The sequence below is a fragment of the Molothrus aeneus genome, chromosome 6, assembly GCF_037042795.1.
Source record: "Molothrus aeneus isolate 106 chromosome 6, BPBGC_Maene_1.0, whole genome shotgun sequence".
In the NCBI taxonomy this organism is placed as follows: domain Eukaryota; kingdom Metazoa; phylum Chordata; class Aves; order Passeriformes; family Icteridae; genus Molothrus; species Molothrus aeneus.
The window spans coordinates 37,596,518-37,621,946 of record NC_089651.1 but is presented as its reverse complement, the minus strand read 5'-3'; the positions used below and the strand labels follow the sequence as shown (position 1 = coordinate 37,621,946).

The 25,429-nt window shown below is 41.0% G+C and overlaps 1 protein-coding gene across 3 annotated transcripts in view; it reads right to left on the bottom strand.

The window, feature by feature from the left end:
• LOC136558317 (signal recognition particle subunit SRP54) overlaps window positions 1–25,026 on the bottom strand; it is a 35,415-nt gene extending 10,389 nt beyond the window's left edge. Inside the window, exons 1-16 of one of the 3 annotated variants that reach the window (XM_066552679.1) lie at window positions 24,881–25,026; window positions 21,253–21,361; window positions 19,776–19,867; window positions 19,110–19,194; window positions 18,116–18,220; window positions 16,410–16,476; window positions 16,266–16,323; window positions 15,430–15,580; window positions 14,391–14,539; window positions 12,920–13,020; window positions 12,726–12,812; window positions 12,243–12,316; window positions 11,935–12,043; window positions 10,994–11,164; window positions 10,434–10,529; window positions 9,344–9,806 (exon numbers count right to left, since the gene is read on the bottom strand). In XM_066552679.1, coding sequence (XP_066408776.1) covers window positions 9,715–9,806; window positions 10,434–10,529; window positions 10,994–11,164; window positions 11,935–12,043; window positions 12,243–12,316; window positions 12,726–12,812; window positions 12,920–13,020; window positions 14,391–14,539; window positions 15,430–15,580; window positions 16,266–16,323; window positions 16,410–16,476; window positions 18,116–18,220; window positions 19,110–19,194; window positions 19,776–19,867; window positions 21,253–21,330 — 1,515 coding nt within the window. In that variant the 5' untranslated portion in view covers window positions 21,331–21,361; window positions 24,881–25,026 and the 3' untranslated portion in view covers window positions 9,344–9,714. Of the gene's footprint in view, window positions 1–1,542; window positions 1,720–5,746; window positions 5,882–9,343; window positions 9,807–10,433; window positions 10,530–10,993; window positions 11,165–11,934; window positions 12,044–12,242; window positions 12,317–12,725; window positions 12,813–12,919; window positions 13,021–14,390; window positions 14,540–15,429; window positions 15,581–16,265; window positions 16,324–16,409; window positions 16,477–18,115; window positions 18,221–19,109; window positions 19,195–19,775; window positions 19,868–21,252; window positions 21,362–24,880 lie in introns of those variants that run through there. The other 2 variants (XM_066552681.1, XM_066552680.1) reach the window with 2 other exon arrangements.
• Window positions 25,027–25,429: the final 403 nt, after the last annotated feature.

The following is a 25,429-nucleotide window of genomic DNA, read 5'->3' as shown; positions in this document are numbered from 1 at the left end:
TTTCTTTTTCAAGATAAACTAATTTTACAGAGGGGAAGAGAGGTACTGCTTGGCAGTCAGAGCAAACCTCTTATGGTCCACCAGTTCTTCAGAAGAGCATAAGCAGAAAGTCAAAATCTTCAGTCCCTTCAAGAAAGCCAAGCTCTCCCAGGATGGATACACACACTAATAAATACAGGGTCTACTACCGTAGGGTAAATAGAAAGCTTCAATCACAACATTTCTTAATTATGGATTCCCACACAATGGTGCAGGAGTCATTTCAACAATGTCAAGTAGACAGCAATGTCAAGTAGACATTCTACTTGACAGCAAGGTCAAGTAGAAAGCAGGGCACTGCTGTCCATGCATGCAAGGCCTCTTCCCTGAAGTGTGGGAACCAGGAGCTCCACAGCAGTGTCTGCCTCCAGTGTGCAGCCAAGCAGGACAAGCAGTCCTGCACAAAGCCATGGCTCCTGGCTGCCTGACCACACAGCAGCACAGCAGGGAGGACACAGCCACTTTGGGAGCCTCCAGCTCACTACGGGCAGAGAAGGCCGAGAACTCTGCCAGCAGGCAGGGAATAGGACTGCAGACTCAATTTACTGAGGCAAGGATTGTTGCAGAAGGGTGGAGGTGGCTGGCATACAAGTTTCTGGGTCTGCCATAAAAGAAACATGAGACTGGGCATGTGGAGAGACAAAGAGCAGGATGTGGATCTTCTCTGGGACTGACTGCCAGAGGGGGGCAGCTGCTGCTGCAGGTGTTGGCACATGTGGCTGTAAGCTTTGCAATCACACTATCACTACATAATAGTTTATCAGACAGGCCAACAGAATAAAACAGTTTATATATTTCATTTTACCTCTATGTAGAGATCTACAATCATTGACAAAAAGGAAAATGCATTTTAGCAGCTACAATGCACACTACTGTGTTTAATTGTTGAGACTTCACTTGAATCTGGACCAATAAAAGGAAACTCCATTCACAGGCTGAGCAACATCTCATCAATACAAATGAACATTACTTACATGGACTCGGCAGGTCCTTTAAAATCTGGTTTTTATGTATCATGAATTACACAAGTCTTCCTTTATTTCTGCAAGTCATCTGTTTCTTTCCCTCCTTTACTCTTTTAATAATATAAAATTGTTGTTATGGTGACCCTAAATTACAGGTTTAATTATTCAGTGTCAACAAACATAAGGAAAAAATGTCTCCCTTGCATTTTTTTTTTTTAAAGCAACAATATAAATCAAGGTATCTACTTGTATCAACACAGCAAGTATTGTTTGAAGGGAAATGCAGGAGAGGACAAACTATAACTGTGAAGAAATTAAACCCATTTCTAATTAATAAGGCTACTTTAGTTGGAAGAGAACTCCAGGACAAAACTGCCCAGTAATACTTTTCACAGATTTCTGAGTCTGTTAAGCCAATCAAATTATTAGAATTTATATAGAAAGACTGTATCAGATTTGTGACACAAAAAATTAAGTATAAAATGTTTATAGCTGCCCAGCAAACCAGAAGTAGTTATTTATCAAGTAAAATACCTACAGGATCTACAGGTGGCAACAGATCTTTTTTCTCTTGTTCATCTTCCTCTTCATCTGTGCTATATTCTTCCATTGTTTCTCCACTTGCAAAATGAATAACCCTCCTTGGAATTTTCTTTTTCTTTCCTATGACACCCAGCTCCACATTCTCAAAGCCGCTTTCTCCCTTTGAAAGTTGCTATAAAGGAAAAAAAAATCATTATCTCAAGTGCATGCTTCTGGAACTGGAAAGTTCCCCCTTAACAAACTTCATGAGATATTTAAAATATTTTAGATTAATTAGCATTTACAGTGGACACTTATTAGAGCTTGCCTGTAGATAAAAGACTGAAACACTCTTGTTTGCAGATATGTAAAAACCAATCCCTTCTCTAAAAGTAACAAACAGGTTTCTTCTGGGGGGTCATGTTTCATTAAATAATTTGATAAGCATAGAAATATCAATATTTATTGAATAAATATTTAATATTTATTGTTGGGTTTGGAATGAATATCTGATGAAATTAATCAAGTAGTTCATAGGCTGTAGCTGCCTCTTTGCAAGTTCAGACAGACACCTCTAACACAAAAGAGAACTGAATAACTAAGCAGCCAGGCTCAAGATTTAAAAAGATGCATGGAGGAATCTGCCCCTGTGGGCTTTCATCAGCAACCATGATTAGTGCAAGGGACCAGGCTAAAAGGACAACACTTAGTTTTGTGGCTAAGAACATACAAAGTGAGAAGTCTGGCTGTGTCCTCCAACTGCTGAATGCTACAATGCAGCCTTTGGGTCACAAGAATTAAGAATATATACTTCTAGTTCAGAAGCCTGTCAATAAATCCTTAGGCTAGTCACTCCTGCAGGCAGAGAATTTTAGTAAGGTTTTGTATTGCAGCTATCAAAACAGAGCCTTCATCTTGGTAGAGCTTTTAGATGCTGCTGCATCAAATGCACAAAACTGTGCTGAAAACACTTCTGTCATATAGAGAAGGCCAGAGAGGTTAGGAAATGCCAACCACATGTTTTTAATGTACCATGAAGGTTTTTAAAAATGCATGAGTTCATGTAATTTGAAACTGTATCACAAGGAATGACAAGCACAGTGTGTGCAGGATCCAGGTTGCATAAAATGCATTCCAGTTTCCAGCTTCTTCCCTACACAAACCTAATGATCTCCATAGAGCACAGTTCAAAATTATAAATAAAAATACATATTTTATCACACAGCTGTAAAATATCCCTTAATCACTGCAAGCACAGCATCACCATCCTCATCCTCATGCTAGATTACACAACACAGCTTTGCAAGGCAAGCAGCTTGGTTAGCTGGGAAAGACAGTGGGCACGGGGGAGAGAGGCAGCAGAGGGTCCTGGGGAGCAGAACTGCTTCCTTCATTCCAGCCACGGATTCTTCCCGCGCCCACCAAGAGGAGGGAGGCAGGCAGAGCTCCACAGCGTGGAGAGGGAGCGCACCCATTCACCATCGCTCCGAGTGATTGATGCCCTGTACCGCCACTCCTCAAATCTGCAAGTCATCTCAGCTCCCCAGCACCGCTCTGGCCAGGCTGGCACGTTCCAGGCATTTTCCTGGAGGAGCAGAGCAGAATCCAGCAGCAAGTTTTCAATGGGGTAATTCAGCTGAAACAGTATTTTCAGGCAGAATCACATTTTCACGTAGAATGACAAAACTGACTATCTGGGGCCCAGTGCAATCTCTCTGCAGTCTATCAGTCTTGGGAACAGAGCAAAGCTACAAAAACACAAATGCTGAGAACAGTGAAGCAACCTGAGCCCAGGGAGCGCTGCTTGCTGCCATTACAAAAGTGCCACTTCCCGGGACTCCGTTCTGTATCTTTTTGTGCAAAAAGCACCACAGAATCAGCTTTTCATTAACATTCCACACTCCTTTATTGGCATCATACAATGACACTGTTTTTATATTTAGGCACAGTACTGAAGAGCACTGTTTCTTGCAAACACATCATAAATATCACTGTGATTAATAATAGCAAGCAATGTGAGCCCCTCCTTAAGAGCTCTTCTAAAAGCACAGTCTCTTAATCTGATTGTGGCTCATTTAGTGCAAATGCTTCAAATATTTTAACTTTAAAAAAATGTGGTTTAATATTTCAAGTTTTAAAAGCAAGCTTTAGTTCTCTGAACACCCCTCCCACACTCACACTCCCTACAGTAAGCAACTCCACATAGCTGGTACTGGTAGAACATTTCAGACAAATGCAGTAGCTCAAGAGAGTAAGGATTCACCAAGGAACAGTGAATCTGGTTCCCTTAGTAATCTAGCTCAAAGTCCTACATCATTAAATAAAATAATGCATGTCATCTGTTGTTTTGGTTATTACCTAGTCAACAAACCTGTATGGGTTTTAGTCATCACTGGCCTTTTAAGTTTCACCAGCACAGCAATAAAAGCTGATAAACGCTCCCAGGTGTGAGCAGAAAGTTCAGCACCAATAAATTTTATCTTTCCAAAACTGTGGTAATGCAAATTTATTCTAGAGTTATCAACTAGATTCACTTTACAGCTCAAAGGTTACGGTATTTCTTATTTGAGAATTTATACTTTTGATCTTCCTTTACGAATGTGATCTTCTTTTCCAATTTAGGAAGTTTTTACAAAGACCTTTCTTCTAGTGTGTGGCTTTAGTCAGGTTTCTGACCTCATTTTTTTCCCACAGGCTCCTCTTTCTCTAACACATTATATGGTCTTGAAAGATTCAGTATTTGTGGCCACGTCACAGAAGTATTTACTTTGGCTTCTATTCTGGCAACTGCTAGACACCAAGGCTGGTCAGCCTTGTGCTTTTGCCACACTAGCTAACACTCTTAAGGCACTCGGTAAACACTGTAAGGCCACTGCCCCTTTCTTTTAAATGTCCCCTTGGAATTTTTCTTGGCTTTATGGCACACATACAAACCTTACCTGTCAGGCAGTCAGGATCTGAAGTTCCTGTTCCTTGTTTATCCTCTTTACACCTACTCTACCTCACCCTTTGACCAGAAACAGAGACGGAGCAGGGAATCTTGACAGTGCTGATAGAATACCCAGCACAACAGAATTTTAGTCCGCATATAAAATGCCAAAATAAATAAACTACTGTTAAGGATAAGGTGTGCCTGGACACCTGCAGGCAAGCTGGGAGAGCTGACACAAATAGTATTAGGTGATGCAATAACATAAAGTTTCATGAAAGAGACAAAGAAGAAAAGTAAAATGAAATAGGGAGAGACCAGGCTATTGACTTTGGCCTCTTTTAACCCTGCATTTGACATTTAACCTGTCAAATGCAGGAATCCTGGTAAGAGCTTATGAACCAAAGCACCAAAGTGCCCACTTTCCCAGAGAAAGACGAGTAATTCAATTTGCATAGATCTACTCACCAGATACTGCTAGTCACTGGAAGGCTGGCAACAGCTAATGAAAAATATTTCTACAATGCTATCTTGGCTGTCTTACTGATTTTTTTGAAAATATTTTTTTGGCTGGGGTTCGGGGGCAGGAGGGTTGTTTAGGCTTGAGCGATTTGGGTTTTTTTTCATACTGCTTGTTTGACTTTCCACCCTTGTGTTTCAACTGAAATTAAACAGCATAAGTCTTTCAGAAACAAAAGACAAGATGACAGAGCCGGAGGACGGCTATTAGAAAATAGCCTCCAACAAGCCTCGGAAAGGCACCACAAGCGGGGAAGGGGCAGCGGCCGCGGCCACAGCACCCAGGGCGCAGCCGAGGCCGGAGCGAGGAGCGGCAGGACAGGGAGCTCGCCGGGCTGCGCTGTAATTAAGAGCTGCTGTCCCTGACCTCCTCCCACGCCTTCGCCAACTTGACAGCACGGAGGGAAGTGGAAACCTGTCTCACTCTAATATTCATCAAGCTCGTTTGTCAGAGGCATTGTCCGCCGACGAGCAGGAGACACCGGAGACACGCGTGCCCGCCGCGCTGTCTGTAATTACAGCGCGCTGGATAGAAGGGCAGACTGGCTGACAGACAGACAGACCTCCTCTCCCGCGGCCGGGCCACTGCACCCCGCCGCCACAGCGGGGACCGGGGGCTCCCCCAGCCCCGCGCACCCCCGGCGCCTCAGGCCGCGGCCACCACTCCCGCCCCGGCCCGATCCGCCGCGGCCTCGCCCCGCTCCGGAAGCGGCTACGCCCGGGCCCCGCCGCCCGCCCGGAGCGACCGGGGAGCCGCGCCGGCCCCGCTCACCTGCTCGGGCTCCATGGCGCCGGCGGCGGGCGCGCAGTAGAGGGTGATGGCGGACAGCCCCTGTTCCATCCTCCCGCCCGCCGCGGCGCCGGGGGAGGGCGGCAGCGGGCCCGCCGCGGCCCGGGGAGGCGAGCGCGGCCGGGCGGCACCGCCTGTCACACCGCCCGCCGGGGCGGTGCCTGCGGCCCGCGGGGCCGGCCGCGAACAGGAGCCGGCACCCGGCCGGCAGAGACTGGGGCACCGCCGCCACCGGCTTCGGTCATTTCGGTTCTCTCCGCAGCCCGGCATTAACCGGAGCCGGGAGGGAGGCACGGGAGAGGCCAAGGGCGGCCGGGCTGCCAGGGACAGCCGTACCGCCACAGAGGCGGAAACGTACCCTCACTGCGCTGAGGGAAAAGCACCGTTCTGGGGCAACACACACATCATCTCCCCAAAATAGCGTGAAAACCTGCAAAATAATAGAATAATATTTTAAGAAGCAGATGGAGTTCCTTGCCAGTAGTTAAGGGGCTTACTAGCCCAGGACCACCCTTGCTCAGCCTTGCAGGATTGGGTGATGGTTCAGGTAACTCAGCCCTTTGTAAAGAACGAACGAACTCTTGAATAAGAAAGAAATGCAGACCAAGAGGGCCCTGGCCCTTGGGCTGCGGCTGGGTGAGAAAATAACATGCATGCCCAGGAGGGTGGGAGAAGTGTTTGCCAGGTAAGATTTGCTCAGCTGCTCCTGGAGAAAGGTGGGAGCCCTGCCTCCAGTGTGTGCTGATCCCGGCAAAATGTACATTAGTAAATGTCAATTACCAGTGAAAACAGCTGGAGGTGGAAGCATCTGAAACATTCTTTTTATGGGATTGAGAAGGGAGTAATTTTAAATTTTTTTGGAGGGCGAGGGGTGGAACCAATGGCTGTAACATGCACTTACATGACAGCAAGAGCCATCTTTCAACCCTGTATCATTAAGAACAGTTTCCAAAAAATTACACTCTATAGGACTATATGGGCTCTTAGACACTTTCTTAGTCATATCATCAAAGCATAATCCAGAGCCCATGACCAAAGCCCAGGTAAAGCACAGACGCATCAGACTTACACTTAAACCAGCATAAGGCAGAAAATGTTGCTTGTGAAAAGGGCTGACATACAATGTATGATTACAGAAACAGAATGATTACAGAATGAAAGGTTAGACTATTATTTTAGACACTACAGAGCTGAATATCTGCTTAAGGGATTACAACAAACATACATCTCTTAAAGTTCCAAAGAAAAAAACTAAAGTTAGGATAAATATTTCTTACCCTCAACAGAGTATACATTCTGTTTAGTGAAGGACTGGTTGGATAGAGTAACAGCTCCTCAAGAGCATTAAATCATCAACCAACCAACTTGCTTTCCTTCACCTCTGCGGTGGTTATAGCAGCTGTACAGTCATATCGAACTTAATCTTTCACCTCCCAGAAAAACTGGCATTTGCAACTTCGACAAGCTTAATAAATTTAGCACATTAATGTTGAAAGTCCTATGGAAAGGCAAAGAGTTAACAAATAAAGTCATAGCTGTTTGTGTGTGTGAATAGTTAATTGTCCAGCTCCCATCACACAGCTATCCATTGACCATCATAACCATTTCCTCTTAGGAGGCTGCTCAGCAGCAGCCTGAGCTAAAACAGCTCAGACAAAAGCTTGTCTGACAGCAGCAACAGCTTTCAGCAAGATATACACAGGAAGACAGACCTCAGTCTTCTAAGCATTTCCAGTGAATTTTGCTTGACCCTAGCTCTTCAAGATCCTTGTATGCCAGACAAAACTTTTCTGCAGACTATTCTGAGATGCCATAGAGGGTGAGGACAAAAAGCCTAATGCAAGAAAATGGTGCTGGGAGTGTTGTTACACATTTGCCAGGAGAGTTTTATTTGCATCAAGCTATGAAAGGCCATGTAAGTCACCAATCCATTTAGATGTGCTCCTATACAGTTGAACTCTTGTTCTTAATGCCTCCATCATGGATGTGTTTTTTCCCAGGCTTGAGATGCTTAGGCAATTTTTCTAAGCAGGCTCCAAAGTATTTTCTACCTGGCTTCCTAATGTAAGAGCAATATACAGTTTGTTAATTCCAGCATATATCTTAGAAATACCAATTAACACATACTTAAAAGGAAATGCATTCTCAACGTGCCCTTGTCTCTGCCAACACTCAGCTAGTGACAGCTCTCTTTGTATCTGGTTGCAGTTTTACTCCTTTGGAAATGGTGAACTAAAAGTTAAAACTAAATGTAGACCACAAGCTGAAAATAGAGTTAAATTGTTGGTAACTTGACAGTCTGACTGAGCCTGTCCTGGAGCACAGTGCTTCACTGTTCATCCTCAATATCCCTATTCATGGTTGATTTCCATCAAATGCATTAACCATCCACTCTCCCCTAGGGACTGCATTTCAAATCAGGATTTCATACTCTTTCCTGCATGGTTTTACATATTGCATTGGTTTATACTGCTCAAGAACTGAAAATACTATAAAAAAGAAAAATCAGGTTTTAGTAAGCACACCACTTCAGAACCAATAAGCACACCACTATCACCAGCTTGTTGTTCACACACCAAAAAGCTGGTGATATGCAAGGACTCATTATTTTGTTTTGTTTAAAATACAAAGACTCAAATTAACTGATCCTTGTGCAGATTAATGCAGTGGACTTAGGTAGATGGCATATGTGAAGATTTTTCAGCATCCTCCATATACTGAACACATACCATTAATTAAGCAGGAGATAGTTTCACATTATAAACTACATTACAGCATAGCTCATGTTTTATTAGTGCAAGAGTCTAATGTCATATTAGGCATTCCCTGTCAGCTGCCATCTCAGAGAACTGGTTGACAGAGGGACCCACTTTTTTTAACTACTGCATTTAACTTTTATCTAGACAGCAGCAATACATGTCCATTTACACACTAAACACTGCAGTATATTAAAGTTTATAATACACCCTCTTACCCTAAGATAAGGGTACAAGATCTATGCTAGATTTCAAGGTTCATCTTGGTCTACCTAGTTTCTGAATTGTGCCTGTGGATTCTACCCTTTTTATATTAACAGAGTAAACTGAAATATTAAACTGCTATAGGAAATTAAGATTAGAATGTAGCTGAGTTGGGGCAATATGCTCTGTTAATTACAGCTCTCTCTGTTTTAAAGTTCAGTACCAGCACAGAATTCCACCTAATATGCTTTAGAAATTACCTCCAGAAAAAAGGAACTGCTTAACTGGCAGCCTGGTATGAAGATTATCTTCAGTATACAAGACAGTTTGGTATCTGCACACCTGTATTTTTTCAGTCCCTTGATTCTTTGTGTATAGGGGAAGAATGATGAAATTCTATACGACAAAGTCTTGTACAAACCTGAGCACAGCACATCCACATTCTAAAAATGCTCCACAGATGAGCACCAACAGCACATTTTTACGTACTGGGCTATTCTTATCATATTTATGCCAAGCATGAGTTACAACAGTCTTAAAAAAAAAAAAAAATCAAACTAAGAAAACAATCTCATTACACACTAAAAGGACAGTTAAAAGGAACTGAAGACACAGGCCATTCCCTTGTTTATAACCACTTAAATTTTATTTTACAGTATATTTGTGACATTTTATGTTACTATAACCAAAGATCAGGGTTGTTTACAAATATAATGGCTGCCATTTGATGTAAACGATTAAAAAGTGTCTCTAAATATTAAAATTTTACATCATGATTTTGTTTTATTGAATTGCTCTTTGTGCCATCAGTTATTAGTGGAGAGGAACTAATTTAAGCAAAAATAGTTTTCAGGAATTAGATGTAGAAACTGAGAAGCTGGGTAAGATTTCAAAAGACCACTCTCTCATCACTGTAAAAAGGAAGAAAGCGAATTCATTCACTGAAGTTGCAATGTAGAGTCAACCAAGTCCATTTGTATTAAGGCTTCTTTACATATTATTGAATCCCATCATGCCTTTCATATTCCCAGCAGCACCTTGTTGAAATTGTCTCATCATTGACTGCAAACCAGCCATGCCACCTGCAGAAAATAAGTGAGAACATGAAAGTGTTAATGAACTCTGAGGCACGGCTCTCTTGCTCGAGGCATCATTACTGCACACACACTATTCCAGTAACATACAAAGGCAGAAGCCCTAACTGTGAAACCAGGTTGAAACAGCTATTGAAAATAAAGAATGGAGTGAGTAATTACAGAAAGGTCTGCAAAACACCAGGCTTTCAGTAGGTTTTAAGATGATTTGTGCATTAAGAACTAGACAGAAGAAAAAAACTTGATGGAATGACTATTATCAATCAGGAAGGTTCAGTTATGGGAGTCCTTATTTAAAGTTGCTCTTTTCAAATTTAATCACTTGAGCAAATCTTAGAAGAGAAGGGAAGTCTAGGAAGATTTGCTTTACCACAGACATCCTTCACCATTGCAAGTACTCATTTTGAGAGCTGAATCCAAATGAAAGACTAGATTAAGCACTGCTAAGTGCAAAGTATTTGGACTCAACTTTCTGATTCTTGTTAGAAAACCCCAGAATACTTAATACTGATATATACTGCAGATAGTCTCTCATCCCCTTCCTCACTTCTGTATCTCAAATGCTCCACTATAACTGACAGTCCTCTCTTGAAGCTATAAAAAGTCAGCACATACCCATATGATGAAGAACTCTTGGATCCATCATCTTTGCCATCTGCTGATTCAGTTTGGCCAGCTGAGATGGGTTTACGTTCTTGGACATATCACCACCTAAATAAAAAGAAAAGAGCAATCATAAGAAAGTGGATTAACAAATGGTGCTAGAAATAAAATAAATCCAAATGTTACCTCCCAATTCTAGATTCATATCCATGAGCCCATTATTAGAAGTTACTACATCAGCCACTAAAAGTCCATTTAGGATCAACACTCCCTGCACTCCACAAACTAGACTGAAATGTTAGTACTGTAATAGCAATCAAATCTGCATTGATATAAATACAGTAGCTTTCCTTGCTAAGTTACACACTGCTGTCATGAAGAACAGTGCAGCTCTTACCAGTGACATAAAAGAAATTTCAAACATTGTGAAAATGAGCAAGCTACAACTCACCTTCTCCTCTCCCTAATCAGTGTTTTCTCATTTCCTCTGTGTACACATATCAAGTGACCTCCCGCCTTAGTTAATAAATTTTAAAGTGGGGTTTTTGGTATTGGTTTGGAGTTGTTTTTACCTTTGAAAAGCCCTTTGATGCCTCCCATCTTTTTCACCATCTGTGCAAACTTAGTGTATTGGGTCAATAGCTCCTGAACATCTCTGGTAGAAACACCAGAGCCTCTTGCTACTCTTTGGATTCTTCCTGGCTGCTTACTGAAAACTTTGGCACCATCTGTGCTGTCAAGTTCTGCAATTACAGTGTGGAAAGGAAAAATCCATTGAGTCACTGACATTAAAAACTGTTACAATTGGTAACAAACATCAAACCTGTTTTCACTGTTGAGAATTTAATTTTGAGACACAGAATAAAAACTTAAGTTTTAAAAGTGACAATGCAAAATTTTACATAAATCACTGAGGCATAATATTCTAGGAAGTAATACTAAGAAGCTCTTCATATGTTAATAACTGTGATAGAAAAAAAGCTGTATGAATAAATTATGCTCTTGGGATACTTGGTCTTAAGCCATATTAATGGGTTTAGCACAAGGGTAAGAGCATACTACTAAAGGAATTCTAGGTGGAATAGAAACAACACTTTGAATTCCAGAGACCAGGCTATGTCACCAAGTAAATTTGAGGGTGAGTAGAAAAAAGACAGCAATGCCAGATTAAAGATTAACATACCTTATCAATTTACAAGTATAGCATTTATAATTTATGAACAGTTACAATACAATGAATAAAAGTACATTGATTTCCAATAGAATGGAAATTATTTGAAATCCCACCTACTCTACACAAGACAGAGCAGCAACAGGCAAAGTATCTCTAGATATTTAGATTTATGAAGCAATTTGGAGACACATGTACTCCTTGCGATTCCCAAGAATGTTAAATATTTCTTGTCATTTTCTGTCGTTGTACATGCTGCAATATGAATTTTTCCAGAAACATCTCTCTAAATAAGCTTGTTCAACAATCAAGAAAAAAAACAGAGGGTGAAATTTGCATTACCTTGATCATTCATACTGTCCATAATAGTCATGAGTTTCTTTAGCCTTGCCATTGATTCCTGTTCATTGCCTTTACTCATGAAGTCAGTTCCAAAACCAGGGATCATGCCCTTGTTTCAAGAAAGGGAAACAAAAGCTGTGTCAGAAAAGCTAACTTCATTAAGCAGAAAAAAATATAGACAGCAACTGTTAGTTCAGTAGTTGCATACTGCAGTAGGCAAATAATTTCACCTTTTTAAAAACAGAACATGGATTATAACAAATTTCAATTAAAAGTTTTAAAATAAAATTATTTTGGGGATAACTAACCAAGATCTGACTGAATGGTCCCATTTTCATGATGTTTTGGAATTGTTCATACATATCTCTTAATGTAAATTGACCTGAAGCACAACAACAAAAGAAAAGTTAGCGGAAGTCACACCAGCATTTTGCTCTTACTGTCCTTTTTTAATTACTCTTTGTATTCATAAGGTAAATATTATACTACATAGATAAGTAGATAAATAAACCTCTTCACTCTTCATATGGCTAAGCAGTTTCAGATGGCACATGCTGAACCATTAAGCTAGTTTTTCTGCAGTTGTAGTCTGACAGACTTTTGTTTGAAAAACACAACTCAATTAACTTGGCTGCCACATTTACTGGAGAAAGAAAATCTGTTCTTCACTGAGCATGAACAAGTTGTGTCTACACACAGCACAAATGAACTCAGTGGTCTCTGTCACAGAGCACCTGCCATGGTCAGGTCACTGTAAAGCATCTGCAATTCAGACCTTGAGAATAACTTACCATGTTTTAGCTTTTCTATGAGTGCTTCATTATCATCCAACTTTAACTCATTTACTTTATCTATCAATCCTTCAATATCACCCATACCTGGGTAAAGAAAACAGATCTGAAATTAGCATTAAAAAAAAAAAAACTTTGACTTTCCATTATCCAGTTCTAAGTGTCTTTTAAGTACAGTTGTACATTGGACATACCAAGCAGCTTGCTGATGAAAGGCTGTGTTTTAAAGGGTTCAAAGTCATCTATGTGCTCGCCAGTTCCAATAAAAATAATAGGACTCTTTGTGGCAGCAACTCTGCAATAAAATATATTTTATGAAATGGCCTCTCAAACACCATTCATCTTTTATACTATAATCAGCTAGGCATCATCAACACTATGCATTCTCTCTGAAGTATCTGCCTTACTCCTCAAATTATTAATGAAAAAACACCCTGCACTTGGGTGTTTAGCTCAGAGTAGTTAAAAAGATTTTTCTCTAATTAGTAGTTAATAAAATACAAACTCTGTTTGGAAAAAAATCAGAAATAGAATTTGCTAATTTTCACTGCTGAGTTTAAAAAACTTGAGAGGAAAGAAAGGAAAATAAATCATCTCCAGTTTATCCTAATACTGGGCTATTACTGATACATCCAGTGATACTAATGATAATACTGTCAGATGACAGGCATTGATTACAATTTCTTCAAGGTACCTCATACAAAAGACAATCTCATTTTCAACACAGGAAAAAGCTCAGACATAAGAAAACTTAGAACCTTTCCACCACACTGGCACTATCTTTTAGATAAAATTTCGTTTCCAGTCCACAGACAGTACAGGGCAAATACAGCACACTTAAAGCACACAAGCATACGACAACTCGAACAAGAGCAAAATGAAAATACCAAAAGCTTTAGTCTTCCAACATTATGCTATAGATAAAGCAAAATACACATGGCAGTGTAGGAACTCTAACACTTCAGGTCAAAGACAAGCAGGGATTTAGGAAGTCAGGGGCAGTTATTTTGACTGTTTTGATCAAACATCTCAGCTCTAAACAAGCTGTAGCACTGAAAGGCAGTTGAAACAATCATATAAGGCTGAAGATAAAATGTAGCATTTTCTGGTCAAAACTCTGCCAAGATACAGGACATGGAAAGTCCAACAAGAATGGAATTGGGCTAAGTATGACCGCAGACAACTTTTCATCAAGTTTCTGGACACTGCCAATCCAGAAGTTTGATCTGCATTGTAGTTTTAAGGTCACATATGATGAGGTACAGTTTTTCCCCTTTTGGAAAAAAATCTCTTGAGATGCAAAACTCTTCATTTAAGTCATATCTATTGAGCCCAAATTTATCTTTCTGGAAAAATGCCTAATACACAATAGGCAATGAATATTGCTTGATGTTGACTTCAGAAGACAAAAGTCTGACCTGTGACAATACAAACTACTGTACTGAAAATACATCCTATCACTGAATGCTGATGTTAAGTACAATCAGCAGGTGATCCTACCCACAGAAGAAGGATAAGAATCTAAGTGTGACTGTGACCGACTTAGATTCTGTGCAGTGTGACAGTGACACTCCCCAGGACAGGTTTCTGTGAGACACTAACACATTTCACAGCTGGCTGTGCACAGCCAGATGTTGGACACTGTTATACCCCATTAGTACTTACGCACTAAGGGCTCCACCTCCTTTGGCATGTCCATCCAGCTTAGTGACAATTACAGAAGCTACATCTACTTTGTCTTTGAAAGCTTTAGCTTGAGCTTCACAAGCTTGGCCAATGGAAGCATCCATCACATAAACAATGTTATCTGGTTGCTAGGAGAAATGAGATACACAAAATAATAATTTCCTGCTTTACTAAACAATATTCATGCATTATTATTATTATTATATAGGTTCAGAGCAGAACTTACTGCAATAACAGTATATAAGAGCTGTATGCTAGAGTTTAAGACAGGACCACTGTTTTATGAACAGTATTATCTAAGGACCATTTAAAAAATTCTGATGCTGAATGACTATATGACTCATCTACAACACAAAATATTACAATTTAATACGCTTGTGCTTATTAGTTATGATTCAAGTGATTTTAGCCAGTATCTTGAGCCAGTAAGATAATTAGTATCTACAAGCACTTAGTGACTAACATCTTCAATTTGGTTTTACATTTAGATATTTAAGACATCCATTCCTCTAAAAATAAGTTAGCATTACCAGGAATTGTGTGGGAAGTGTCATATTGTTATGCAAGACCACAGAGACAAACAAATAGCCAGACTTTTTAAACCCATAGAAACAACAACTTCATTTACATATCAAAACTCTTGAAAGTTATCCAATCATCTTCTCTGTCTCAGTGCAATTATTTGTGACAATCACGGAAAGTTTAGTATTCATAGTTAAAGGAAACCAGACCAGACTGGTTCTTTCATCTAGTTTTTCAATGCAAAGATCCTGAAAAGGAAAAGTTAAAGCAGGAATGGCAGTCTGATTATACACAAGCATCCTTGATCAGAAGAATAGAAGAATTAAAACCATCACAAAACTAACAAGCACTGGTCGTTTAGCCTTTTCTTATTCATATCTGTTTGTAATTTCTAATATCATCTACGAGTTAAAGCAAAATGCACACAGAACATTAGGATAAAGATTAATCAACTGTCATCAAATGCCAAGTTACTGTATTTCTCAAAACTACTCACTATGGCATTAGCAACTTGTAACATTTCTTCAAACAAAGAGTCTTCTTGTTTGTGACGTCCACTTGTATCAACAATGATGATTTCAAAGTTTTCATTCTTAAATTTCTCAACACCTTCTGAGGCAATTATTACAGGATCCATTTCTGTGTAACTGATCAAAAAGAGAAACAAAGATTCAGAATTTCATCATTTGACTATAAACTTGTTAACTATAAGTCTATCTGGATTTCAAGAGGGAACTCCTCTTATGTAAAGCAAAAATTGGTTACAAATACATCTTCCTAAGCCATTTACCCTTACTGCTCAGTGAACTGAAGCACAAAGCCTGAAGTCTGTCTCACCTGCTGGAAGCAGCAGTAAGTTCTACAAGACCCTCTCTCAAATAGGATTTAGCTGAGCATCTAGACAGTTCACCTTCAGTAAATCTTAGGGGAAAGTTATTTACTGCTTTATAAAAAGACATTTCAGGTCCACCTCTGTCTCTATTTGATAATAAAAATTAAGCATCCAAAAATTATATCCTTTGATCTGTGAGATACGTCTCAAAAATCTGGCCATGTCTGGTAAAAGTCTGTGAGCTGCTATACATTGAGTAAGCATCATAGGGAATTATTCCTGGGCACCTATCTCTTAGTACACTATCCTACCTGCTACTCCTGACAATATACTGAACTGGACAGAATGTTCATCTGATCAGAGCAAGTATTACCCAGAATATATTATTAAAATGAAAAAAATTAGGCCATGCTAGATGGGGTTTAGTGCAAAATGTTCAGAACAGAACAATACATAACTGAGTTGAATTGTTCTCCTAAGTGTTTCTGAAAGAAGCTTACCTCCCATAAAAGGGAATTCTTGCTTTTGTGGCATTCTGCTTTAACTGGTCAAAAGCACCTGTAAGACAGGTATAGTCAAGGGACTACTTAAGGAAATCTTCAAATATTATAGATAGAGAACTACATCATTAAAGTCTGTGTTACCTGCTCTGTATGTGTCTGCACATATTAGACAAGTCTTCCAGCCTTTCCTCTGATAGAAGTATGCTAACTGAAATGAAACCCAAAACAAGTAGTTACACCAAAGTCCCATTGACATGACACTTCTAACAGCCTCAAGTCACACACAGAGGACACAAACTCAAGCCAGCCCTTCTGTAAGTGAGGCCACAGAGTAAGACTGTTCATGGTTAGCATGGCCATTATTTAGGAAAGCATATCATAAATAATTATTAATGGCAAGATGAAAACACCTGCTTGACTCTGCTTCTGATTTCAATTTCTTGAAATGGCAATCTCTAGGAATGACTACAAATAAGTTCCCATTTTACTAACTCCTGAATTCTTCTTAGTGTTAATACTGCAGATTGGACTAGCATGTAGAAACTACCCAATGCAATGCTTCAATATCCAGTACCATAATGGCTACAACTTGTACAGCTCTATGTTTTTGTACTTTCAGAGGAACAAGGATATTTCCATTGAAAGGACATGTTTTAAAGCAGTGGACAGAATCCTTAACCTTCCTACAACACTCAGCTTCACGGCTGCTACATATATTCACAAAACACTGACCAAATACAAATGTTCAAAATAAAGTTCACCTACATAAGCACTAAGAAAGTCTTCTGAAATCAGAGCAGGCTATGCTGAATATTTCACTATATGTGCATCTCAAAAGGAGATGACAAAAAACAATGAAGATGTGTCTTTTTTCCACAGGATAATTTCTCCTCACAACTTGGAATGTACCAAGCTCTGTCCTGGGGTGAATCAGTGAGTCAAGAGCTTATGGTTTAAGATAAAAGGGCAGATTAGTGAGAGTGATGCTGTTGTGGGTGTTTGTTACAGGCCACCTGATCAGAAGGAGCAAGTGGATGAGGCTTTCTATGGGCAGCTTGAAGCAACCTCAAAGTCATAGGCCCTGGTTCTTGGGGGGGACTTTAACTACCCTGACATCTACTGGAGAAGCAACACAGCGGAGCACAAACAGTCCAGGAAGTTCCTGGAAAATGGAAAGCAGGGATTACAACTTCCTGTCACAGGAAGGGGGACAATCCCACAAGGAATGGTATGCTGTTTGACCTCACACTAACAAACAGGGAAGGCCTTGTTGCAGATGTGAACATATGTCAATTCAGAGTATTCTTTTTTTAGCCTTAAAAAAATACAAACACAAATTTCCTCAACGAATCTGGGGCTGGAAGAGGTTTCCCATCAACTTACACTTAACTGATACCTTGTATCTAACACAAAGGCCAAATTCCACTGTTTTTCTAAATAAGTAATGGCATGAACACCCATTCTTAGTATTTAGTTTTAAACCTAGAAAGTGAACTACAATGTTGTGGTTTAACTAAGTACAAGGACAAATAAAGACTCTCTTATAGGGTATTGTTTCATCAAGAGTTCAGTTTAAAAATCTTTGAAGGAAGTCCTACAAGCCATAAATTGTCCCAAAAGAATTTTACTTTCAACATTCATTTCATCTCAGAAACCCCTTTGCAAACATATCTCTGCATATGTAGAGAGTTAGAACTTTCCTACTAACAAAACCAGCACAGATCACAAGCCAAACCTACCTAAGGAGCCCAATGACCACCAGCTTCCCCAAGCAAAAAAAAAAAAAAAAATCCAAAAAAACCCAACAAACAAACCAAAAACCATGCAAAGAGATCCCCTGCATTTACCTTTGAACAAGTTGTTGTTTTACCACTTCCTTGCAAACCAACAAACATTATAATATTCTGTTTTCCTTTGGTAGGTGTCCACGCCTTGACTCCAGGATCTACAAGCTGAAAAACAAAGCACAGAAAGCACAGAACAGTTGGTGTCACAGTAATGCTAGGTGCCTGGTTTCATATTCAAAGGAGAAAAACAGTTTTTGCACAGTCTCATCTTAATTTGGCTTAGATTTTTGCTGATTTACTGTGAACAACAACAGTCCTTACAAGGTATCTATAAGGTTCTGCATAATAATTCTGCAACAACAACAGTGTTAATTTCTTTGTACCACCAAGCACAGTCAGGCTGTGGCCTGTATATATGGCACAAGGGTAACAACCAACACAGAAAGGTGACCTCCACCCCTCTTGTCACTGCTCAGGATGGGCTTCTTCCAGTGAGAATCCTACAGCACAGAGGGCTTTGTAGGGTTGCTGCCTCACTTGTGAAATTAGTAGAAGGTAGATATGTTCCTGAGAGCCACCATATCTGTGGGCACAGTCTACAGAGGAGCAAATGACTACACTGTAAATTGGAAAGAGGGCAGAAGACAGACACTCAAGCCCTGATTTGACCAAGCAGGCAGATTAATGAGAAATGTTGCATTGAGCTGCTGGGCTGTTGTTTATCACTTTTCCAAAGGCTTATCAATAGTTGGAACATTAGGGTAGCAAAGCTGTATTCTGGGACAACCAGAGGCAGTCTAGAAGCTAGCAGTACTTTACTCTTGTCTTTACATTTCAGTTGAAGAATAAGAACAATTGAACTTAGTTTGAGAAATGCCCAGGATGCAGTTTCAATGATAATACTGCTGTTTGCAGTACTGCAGTTGTGCTTTCACATCAGAAAACCTGACTGCAGGTACCACATAACCACCTAAAAGCTTTCCTTGCTACTGCACTACTTCCAAGCCCAGACTGTACAAGGAAAGTGATGCAATGCAGAATTTTGAAGTCCTACCTTAACAAGCTCTTTAAAGACTGCATGCTGGATCATTTTTCTTTTGTTAAGGCCAGATGCCATCTCTTCAAGATCAATTGCAGACCTGAGTTTGAGAAAAGCATGGAACACTAGCATAACTTAAAGCATCACTTGAACCTAGTAATAGAGTTTTTGGAACTGCAACAGCATCCTGATTTGTTCTGAGTCTTCAGATAGGATGTACTTAAGAAGTGACACGCATTGGAGACATTTTTATGCAGAGCACAATAACAGGTTTCTAAAATGCATCTTTCAGACTTGTGTTTACTCAAATTAATATGAAAATAGGCAAAGTAATAGTGCTAGTCACATACACAGATTTATTTATAGCCAGCACAGAACATGTGAAGATTATGTGTCTAGGAAGTAATGAAGAACTTGTTTATCAGACGACTCAACTGACGACAGCAAAAGATTTTTGAAACAAGCCTGTAACAGCAATAAATGGCTAAATTTGACCAAAGACTCTTCTGATGGAACTTGCTAAACATTTAGTTCAAACAGCTGTTTTCCTGTTCAAAGTAAACTGTGTGCTTCTAAAAAAACCCCAACATATTAAGTTATAAATTAGTTGTTCTTTTGTAACCTCAAATTACAACTTTTACAAATATCAAAAGTTAAATGCATTTTGATTATTTCACTTACTTGACATTTTCTCTAAGTTGCTTCACAAGTTTGATATTAACATCAGCTTCCAGTAATGCTGTACATACTTCTTTTAACATAGCATTTAAAACCTTTGGAATATAAAAGAAAAATCAGAAAAATTGTTTTACAATACACAGAGATTAACTAGGCCACTATTAGATCAAAATAAGAATGTGAAAGTCTATTTATGATATAACCACAGTTTTCACAAATTAAATGCATGTAGTCCTATCATGAAATCAACTGTCACAAAAAAAAGTCTGTGCATTTGTTCCTACATAAAAACAATTTAAATCTGAGAGGGAAGGGTTCTCAATTGTAACAACTGCACACTATAGAACACTAACACAAAACACTTCTTACTGCATTATGGCCCACAGCTCATATGGCAGCAAGACTTCCTGAACTCCCCTCTGGGTACTCCTTAGAGAGTACACCAAAAAAAACCACCTCAGATCACAACACCATTTCTGTTACAGCATTCCTTAGCTAAAGATGGATACCCTGCTACTTGAATTTTCAGAAACTGGACTGCTGCTCTGACTGTATGCCTTTTAGGCAAGCAGGTGCCTCAGCTAGAAACCCTGTGTATTCTGAGTTTTCAAAGTCTTGAACATAAAGATTTTTGTGAAAGTAACACCTGCATAAATGGCCTCATTTTCACATCTTGAGTTCTTGCAGAATAAAAGCTTCCATTGCTGAAAAAATTAATTGGGCTGCATTTGATTCAATTGAGGATTTTTCTCCTGGCAGAAGATACATTAAAACATTTTCTTTATGCATAAGTTCTAACCCTACAGCTTTTAATTAGCCTATTTTTTAGTTACTTTAAGCCACACATCTTTCCACCTGAAAAGAATTTCTAGCAATCTATGTATTCAGAGACACTTTGAAACCATCACATTAGTTAGTTTTCCATCTTGCATTGAACTTCTATGACAGAACACACTGAGTTCTATTTCCAAACTCTTACTTAGAGAAAATACAGGCCATGCTAAGCCAAACAAAACTCCAGAACCATGCACTGGTTTGAACATAAAGGCAGCAAACACAACAGATTCCTCACAATTCAGACAACAAACCTTACATTTGTTCTTCCACATCTCAGCTTCTAGCAGCCTAATACACATCTGCATAGTCTGCCTGTCCCACACACACATAAACCGGAGCAGGCACCTACCTTCCATCCACCCTTAGGCACACACTACCTCCACAGGACACTAATCTCCCTAAATACAGCACCAGGCTCAAGGAACCTTTGACCATGGGACCCACTATGTCTGAGGTGATGACCCACATATAAATCTAGTTTTAATTTCTGGCAGTACTGTTAGAGGGTTAAAACCTTTAGCAGAAATTTTACTTGAAGATAAAGAAAGTCTAGGTAGCCCACTTCAAGCTTCTCATCAGCCTGTGAGAACTTTTTGTCAGAACTTTTCCAGTGCTAGTGCCATGACATTTGTACACGACATACCTCTTCATTGATGATTGTGGCATTGCTCAGTGAGCGCAATGCTGAAGTTATTTTTCTTCCAAGATCTGCCAGAACCATTTTGGCGGCTTCAAGTACGACTCAGAAGGATCTGGAAAAAAAATTTAAAATAACATTTTAAACTAGTTGAAGCTATGCTTTCACAAATTAATTATTCAAGTAACTTTTGGGTAAGAATCCTGCTTTGCATTCCAGAAAGTGCATAAGTTTTACTTTTTAAAGTTATTTTTAGGAAATATTGGCCTGAAGTTAATTTTAGGCAATCTCATGGCCTACTTAAAAACAGAGATACCACACTTCAATTAGGAAGGATTTCACTGTGTAGAATAAATGTGCATTGAATTCACCATGGAAAAACAAACAAAACAGTCCAGACAGACTTCCAGAAAGAATGGCAGCTGCTTTTTATCCTCTTATCAGCAACAGGCTACATAACAGAATAAAATCAAGCAAAACAGCCTAGAAACACTGCATCTTGCAAGGACAGTATGACCAGAAGCAAAATACTTTGCTAGCAAAATTCAACATTATTTATCAGTCGCATTTTATCCAGCTTTCATTAATCAAGCTGAATTTCCCATTTCAGTAACCCTAGAAACATACTTGCATTTTAATAAGCAACATTAATACTGTATTTTTTAATGGCTGTATTGGAAAAACAGACTATTTTTGCTCACTAGAAACACAAATCTCACATACAAGCCTAAACCATACCAAAATTTACACTTAGAAAACCATAAAAAGTTAATTTCTGAAGGGTACACATTCTAGTCAACATGCAAAACCACTCCACTCCCTATATTAGGTGGCAAGATATTCAGGAGAACACCTGGTAGAATCGGCAACCTAAAATTCTGATTAAGGGCAAACCAAAACTTGTCTGAAGAGCAAAAATTTGCAACACCACAGCTAATGCTGAAATGAAGCACTTCAAATACTTCATGTTTATCTTCCACTTTCAGTGTTGCTTTCCTGTACTCAGCTGAAACTACTTCCTAGCTCATAGCCCAAATTGGAATCTCACATTTGAGCTCCTCCTTTCAGTACTGAAAGCCAAATTCTCAATAATGGGAGTCTCTGTAATCAAAACAGATGAGAGTTTCAAAGATTTTTGGGACTTCCTCCTGCCTCAAGTGAGAAGAAAAGCCAGTCCATTTATTGAAATGAAGAATGCACCACTAGCTACATTCTGATTTTATTTAATATACTGGCCATCAATGTGGCTAACAAAGCAGCTCACTGTATACACACATTGAGATTTATCAGCTGCACAAACCCCAAAAAGCACCATTTAAAATGTTTTAAAATGTTAAAATGTTTTATTGCCTATAAATAATAAAACATATATTCCAAAAGAGCTAAAACAAGGCTCCCATGTAAGCCAACCTCCAGACTGCTTTGTTTAATTGAGAGTTACTATTGTTACCAACTTGGTAGGTTAAACCAGCAACAAAACCCCAAAAATACCTGCCAGGCTAACCCACACTCCCCTGATACTAAGGTCACAATGCAGAACAAAGTCTGCAGGAGCTTCAGAAGATGTAGGATAAATAAATCCAGTGTAAGTACAGGAGTTGGGAACGGCAAATGACACAAACATATTTACACATTTTAGATTTAATGTACGTTGAACGTACAAGCAATGATATCCATTAAAATGCCATCTCAATATTAATTTAAAAAACAAGTCTGTGTTTCTTAAGGAACTCTGCCAGCAGAGTATTTGCAAATACTCTACTGTACTCTACTGTTCCATTAATGTACTCTACAGTACACTAATAGAAATTTATGTCCATCTGCTTACACTGCTGGAAGGGGACTTCTACATGTTATCTGAAGTGGTAAAACTCCAAGGTTTCCTTACAAGGCATAGAAGTCATATTATTGCAGAATAATTCTAAAAAAGCATTTTAAACCTCAATAGGTTCTACCAAACAGTCTCAGCAAGACAGATGTTCAAAACGTTTTCCAGATAATTTTCTGTGATAATCACAATGTGTAAGAAAAAACAAAGCCTCCAAACTTTTAAAAACGGTGTTGCACCTCAGTAAGCTTTGAGCTGCTAAAATGGCAACCAGTGACAGCACTTAACTATAAAACTTGGATATATTAGCTAAGAAATTTGGTAGGATAACCAACATACCAGTCATGTTAATACTCAATATTTAAAATTAGTTTCCAGAGTTCTCCAGATCTCCAAATACAGAAGGTTAATTATGTTCTAATAAATGAATGTTTCCTCTGCAGAATTCCAAAAGCTTCTTCCAACAGCCTTACAACAGGAATAATTCAAATCCTTTGCTAAGGAGATGAGTTTAAGCATTTTTATATAAACTGCTATTACTAGCATATTAAAAAATCATAAGTTATCAGAATTTCTAAGGGCTGTCAAGTACAGAAATTAATAGAACTTGTGACAGTCCATCCAAGTTGAGAGACACACTCCAGACAAAAAGACACAGAAGATGTTTTAGCAGGTAGCCAGCGTGGGCTGGCAGATAGCCAGATGGGCATTAGCAGTACTGCAGTGCAGAAGGTGCGTGTGCTGAGCAGCTGCAGCTCTGGGCAGTCCACCCTGAACGCAGCACCCCACAGACGCACAGAGCAGGGCTGAGCACGGCCACGAGCTCTGTGCACTCTGATCCCCTCCACCAGCAGCAGCAGCCTGGCACCGCCACACTGAGCTCCCAGGCCATGGTCTGCTGCAGCCCCAAGAGCTCTGTGCTTCGACCACAAACGGGCATTCCAGGGACAAAGGCGCAGCAGGAATAGTGCATGTCTTACTAAGGCATAGCCAGCCAGCAGTGAAGCAATTCTGAGGAGACAGACTGCCCACCCCTGCCCACACACCCAGCATAAACCTCCAACCAGATCACTCTAGCTAAACTAGCAATATCTAATGTACAGGGTTTTGGAAAAAAAAAAATAGGCTTAACAGGTAACAGCAGTTTAAGCAGCTGCTTTAAAAGATAGCATCTGTTTAAAAAGATAAGAAGCAAAACGAACACTTAAAAACTGTACAATAAAGTTGCACTACATGTACACATACACGGATTAAGACCAACTGCAAGTCTAACACTGTAAGGGAGAAGCGGCTGTTTCACAGCTGGGAATGCCTCGAGCTACGGCAGCCACGCTCAACATCAACTCACGAGTTTCCACCTTCTAAAATTACCCGGCTGACGACGGGAAGGCGCCCCTAAGGCAGCAGCCGGGAACGGCTGTCTCGCTTACAGCCCAATGCCCTCGTTTTCTCGGAAAAAGTGATGAGAGCAGAGCCCGGTGTACGTGCCCGGCCGCTGCCTTTGCCCTGAGCTGGCACGGACAGCGGGCGGACCCCGGCTGGGCGAGTCCCGTCCCGGTGCTGTGGGCGGCAGCGGCCGGGTCCGGGAGGCCCAGAACTGCTCCCGCGGAGCTCCGGCCGACTGAGGGCCCCTCCCGGCCCGGGCTGCCGCAGAACAGACCACCGCCCCTCCCGGGGTCGGCAGGCACCGGTGTCTCTTCCTTCCCCGCCGGGACTGGGCGGGGGGGGCCCCTCCGCGTCACCAAACACCGCGGCCGGTGGCGGTCCCGCTTACGGAGCGGCTACAGCGGCAGCGCGTGCACTCACCAGGAGCGCGGCGCGGGGCCCGCGGCGGAGCCGTGCCCAGCGCAGCCCAGCCCAGCCCAGCCCGCCGGGGCGAGGCTGCCCAGCGAGACTCCGCTGGATCGCGAGGAGTGGCGGCCGCCACCGACCAGGGAAACGTCAGCACTGGCCGTCACCCCACAGGCCCCCGTTGGCTTCCGTTTCCGGGGCGCGCGCGGGACCGCTGCGTCGTTAAGGTGGCACCGTGTAAACGTCCCTCGTGCACCCCGCGCGGCACAGGAGGGAATTGCGCCGGGCCGCCTTAAGGCGGGGCAGGGAGGGCGGAGCTCCTCCCCCGAGGCCGCGCCGTCAGCGGGGGGCGGGGCCGGGCGCGGCGCCAAGCGGCAGCGCGAGCACGCGCCGGGAGAGTGCGCCGAAGGGCGGGGCCGAGCATGCGCAAAGGGCCTCTTCCGGTCGGTGTCGCCCTCTCGCGTGCTTGCGTGCGTGCTTGCGTGCGTGCGTGCGGGTGGGCGGGCAGGCGGGCAGGCGCGCGGAGGGTGCGGTTCGTTCCGCGGCGCCCACGTGCGTGGTTCG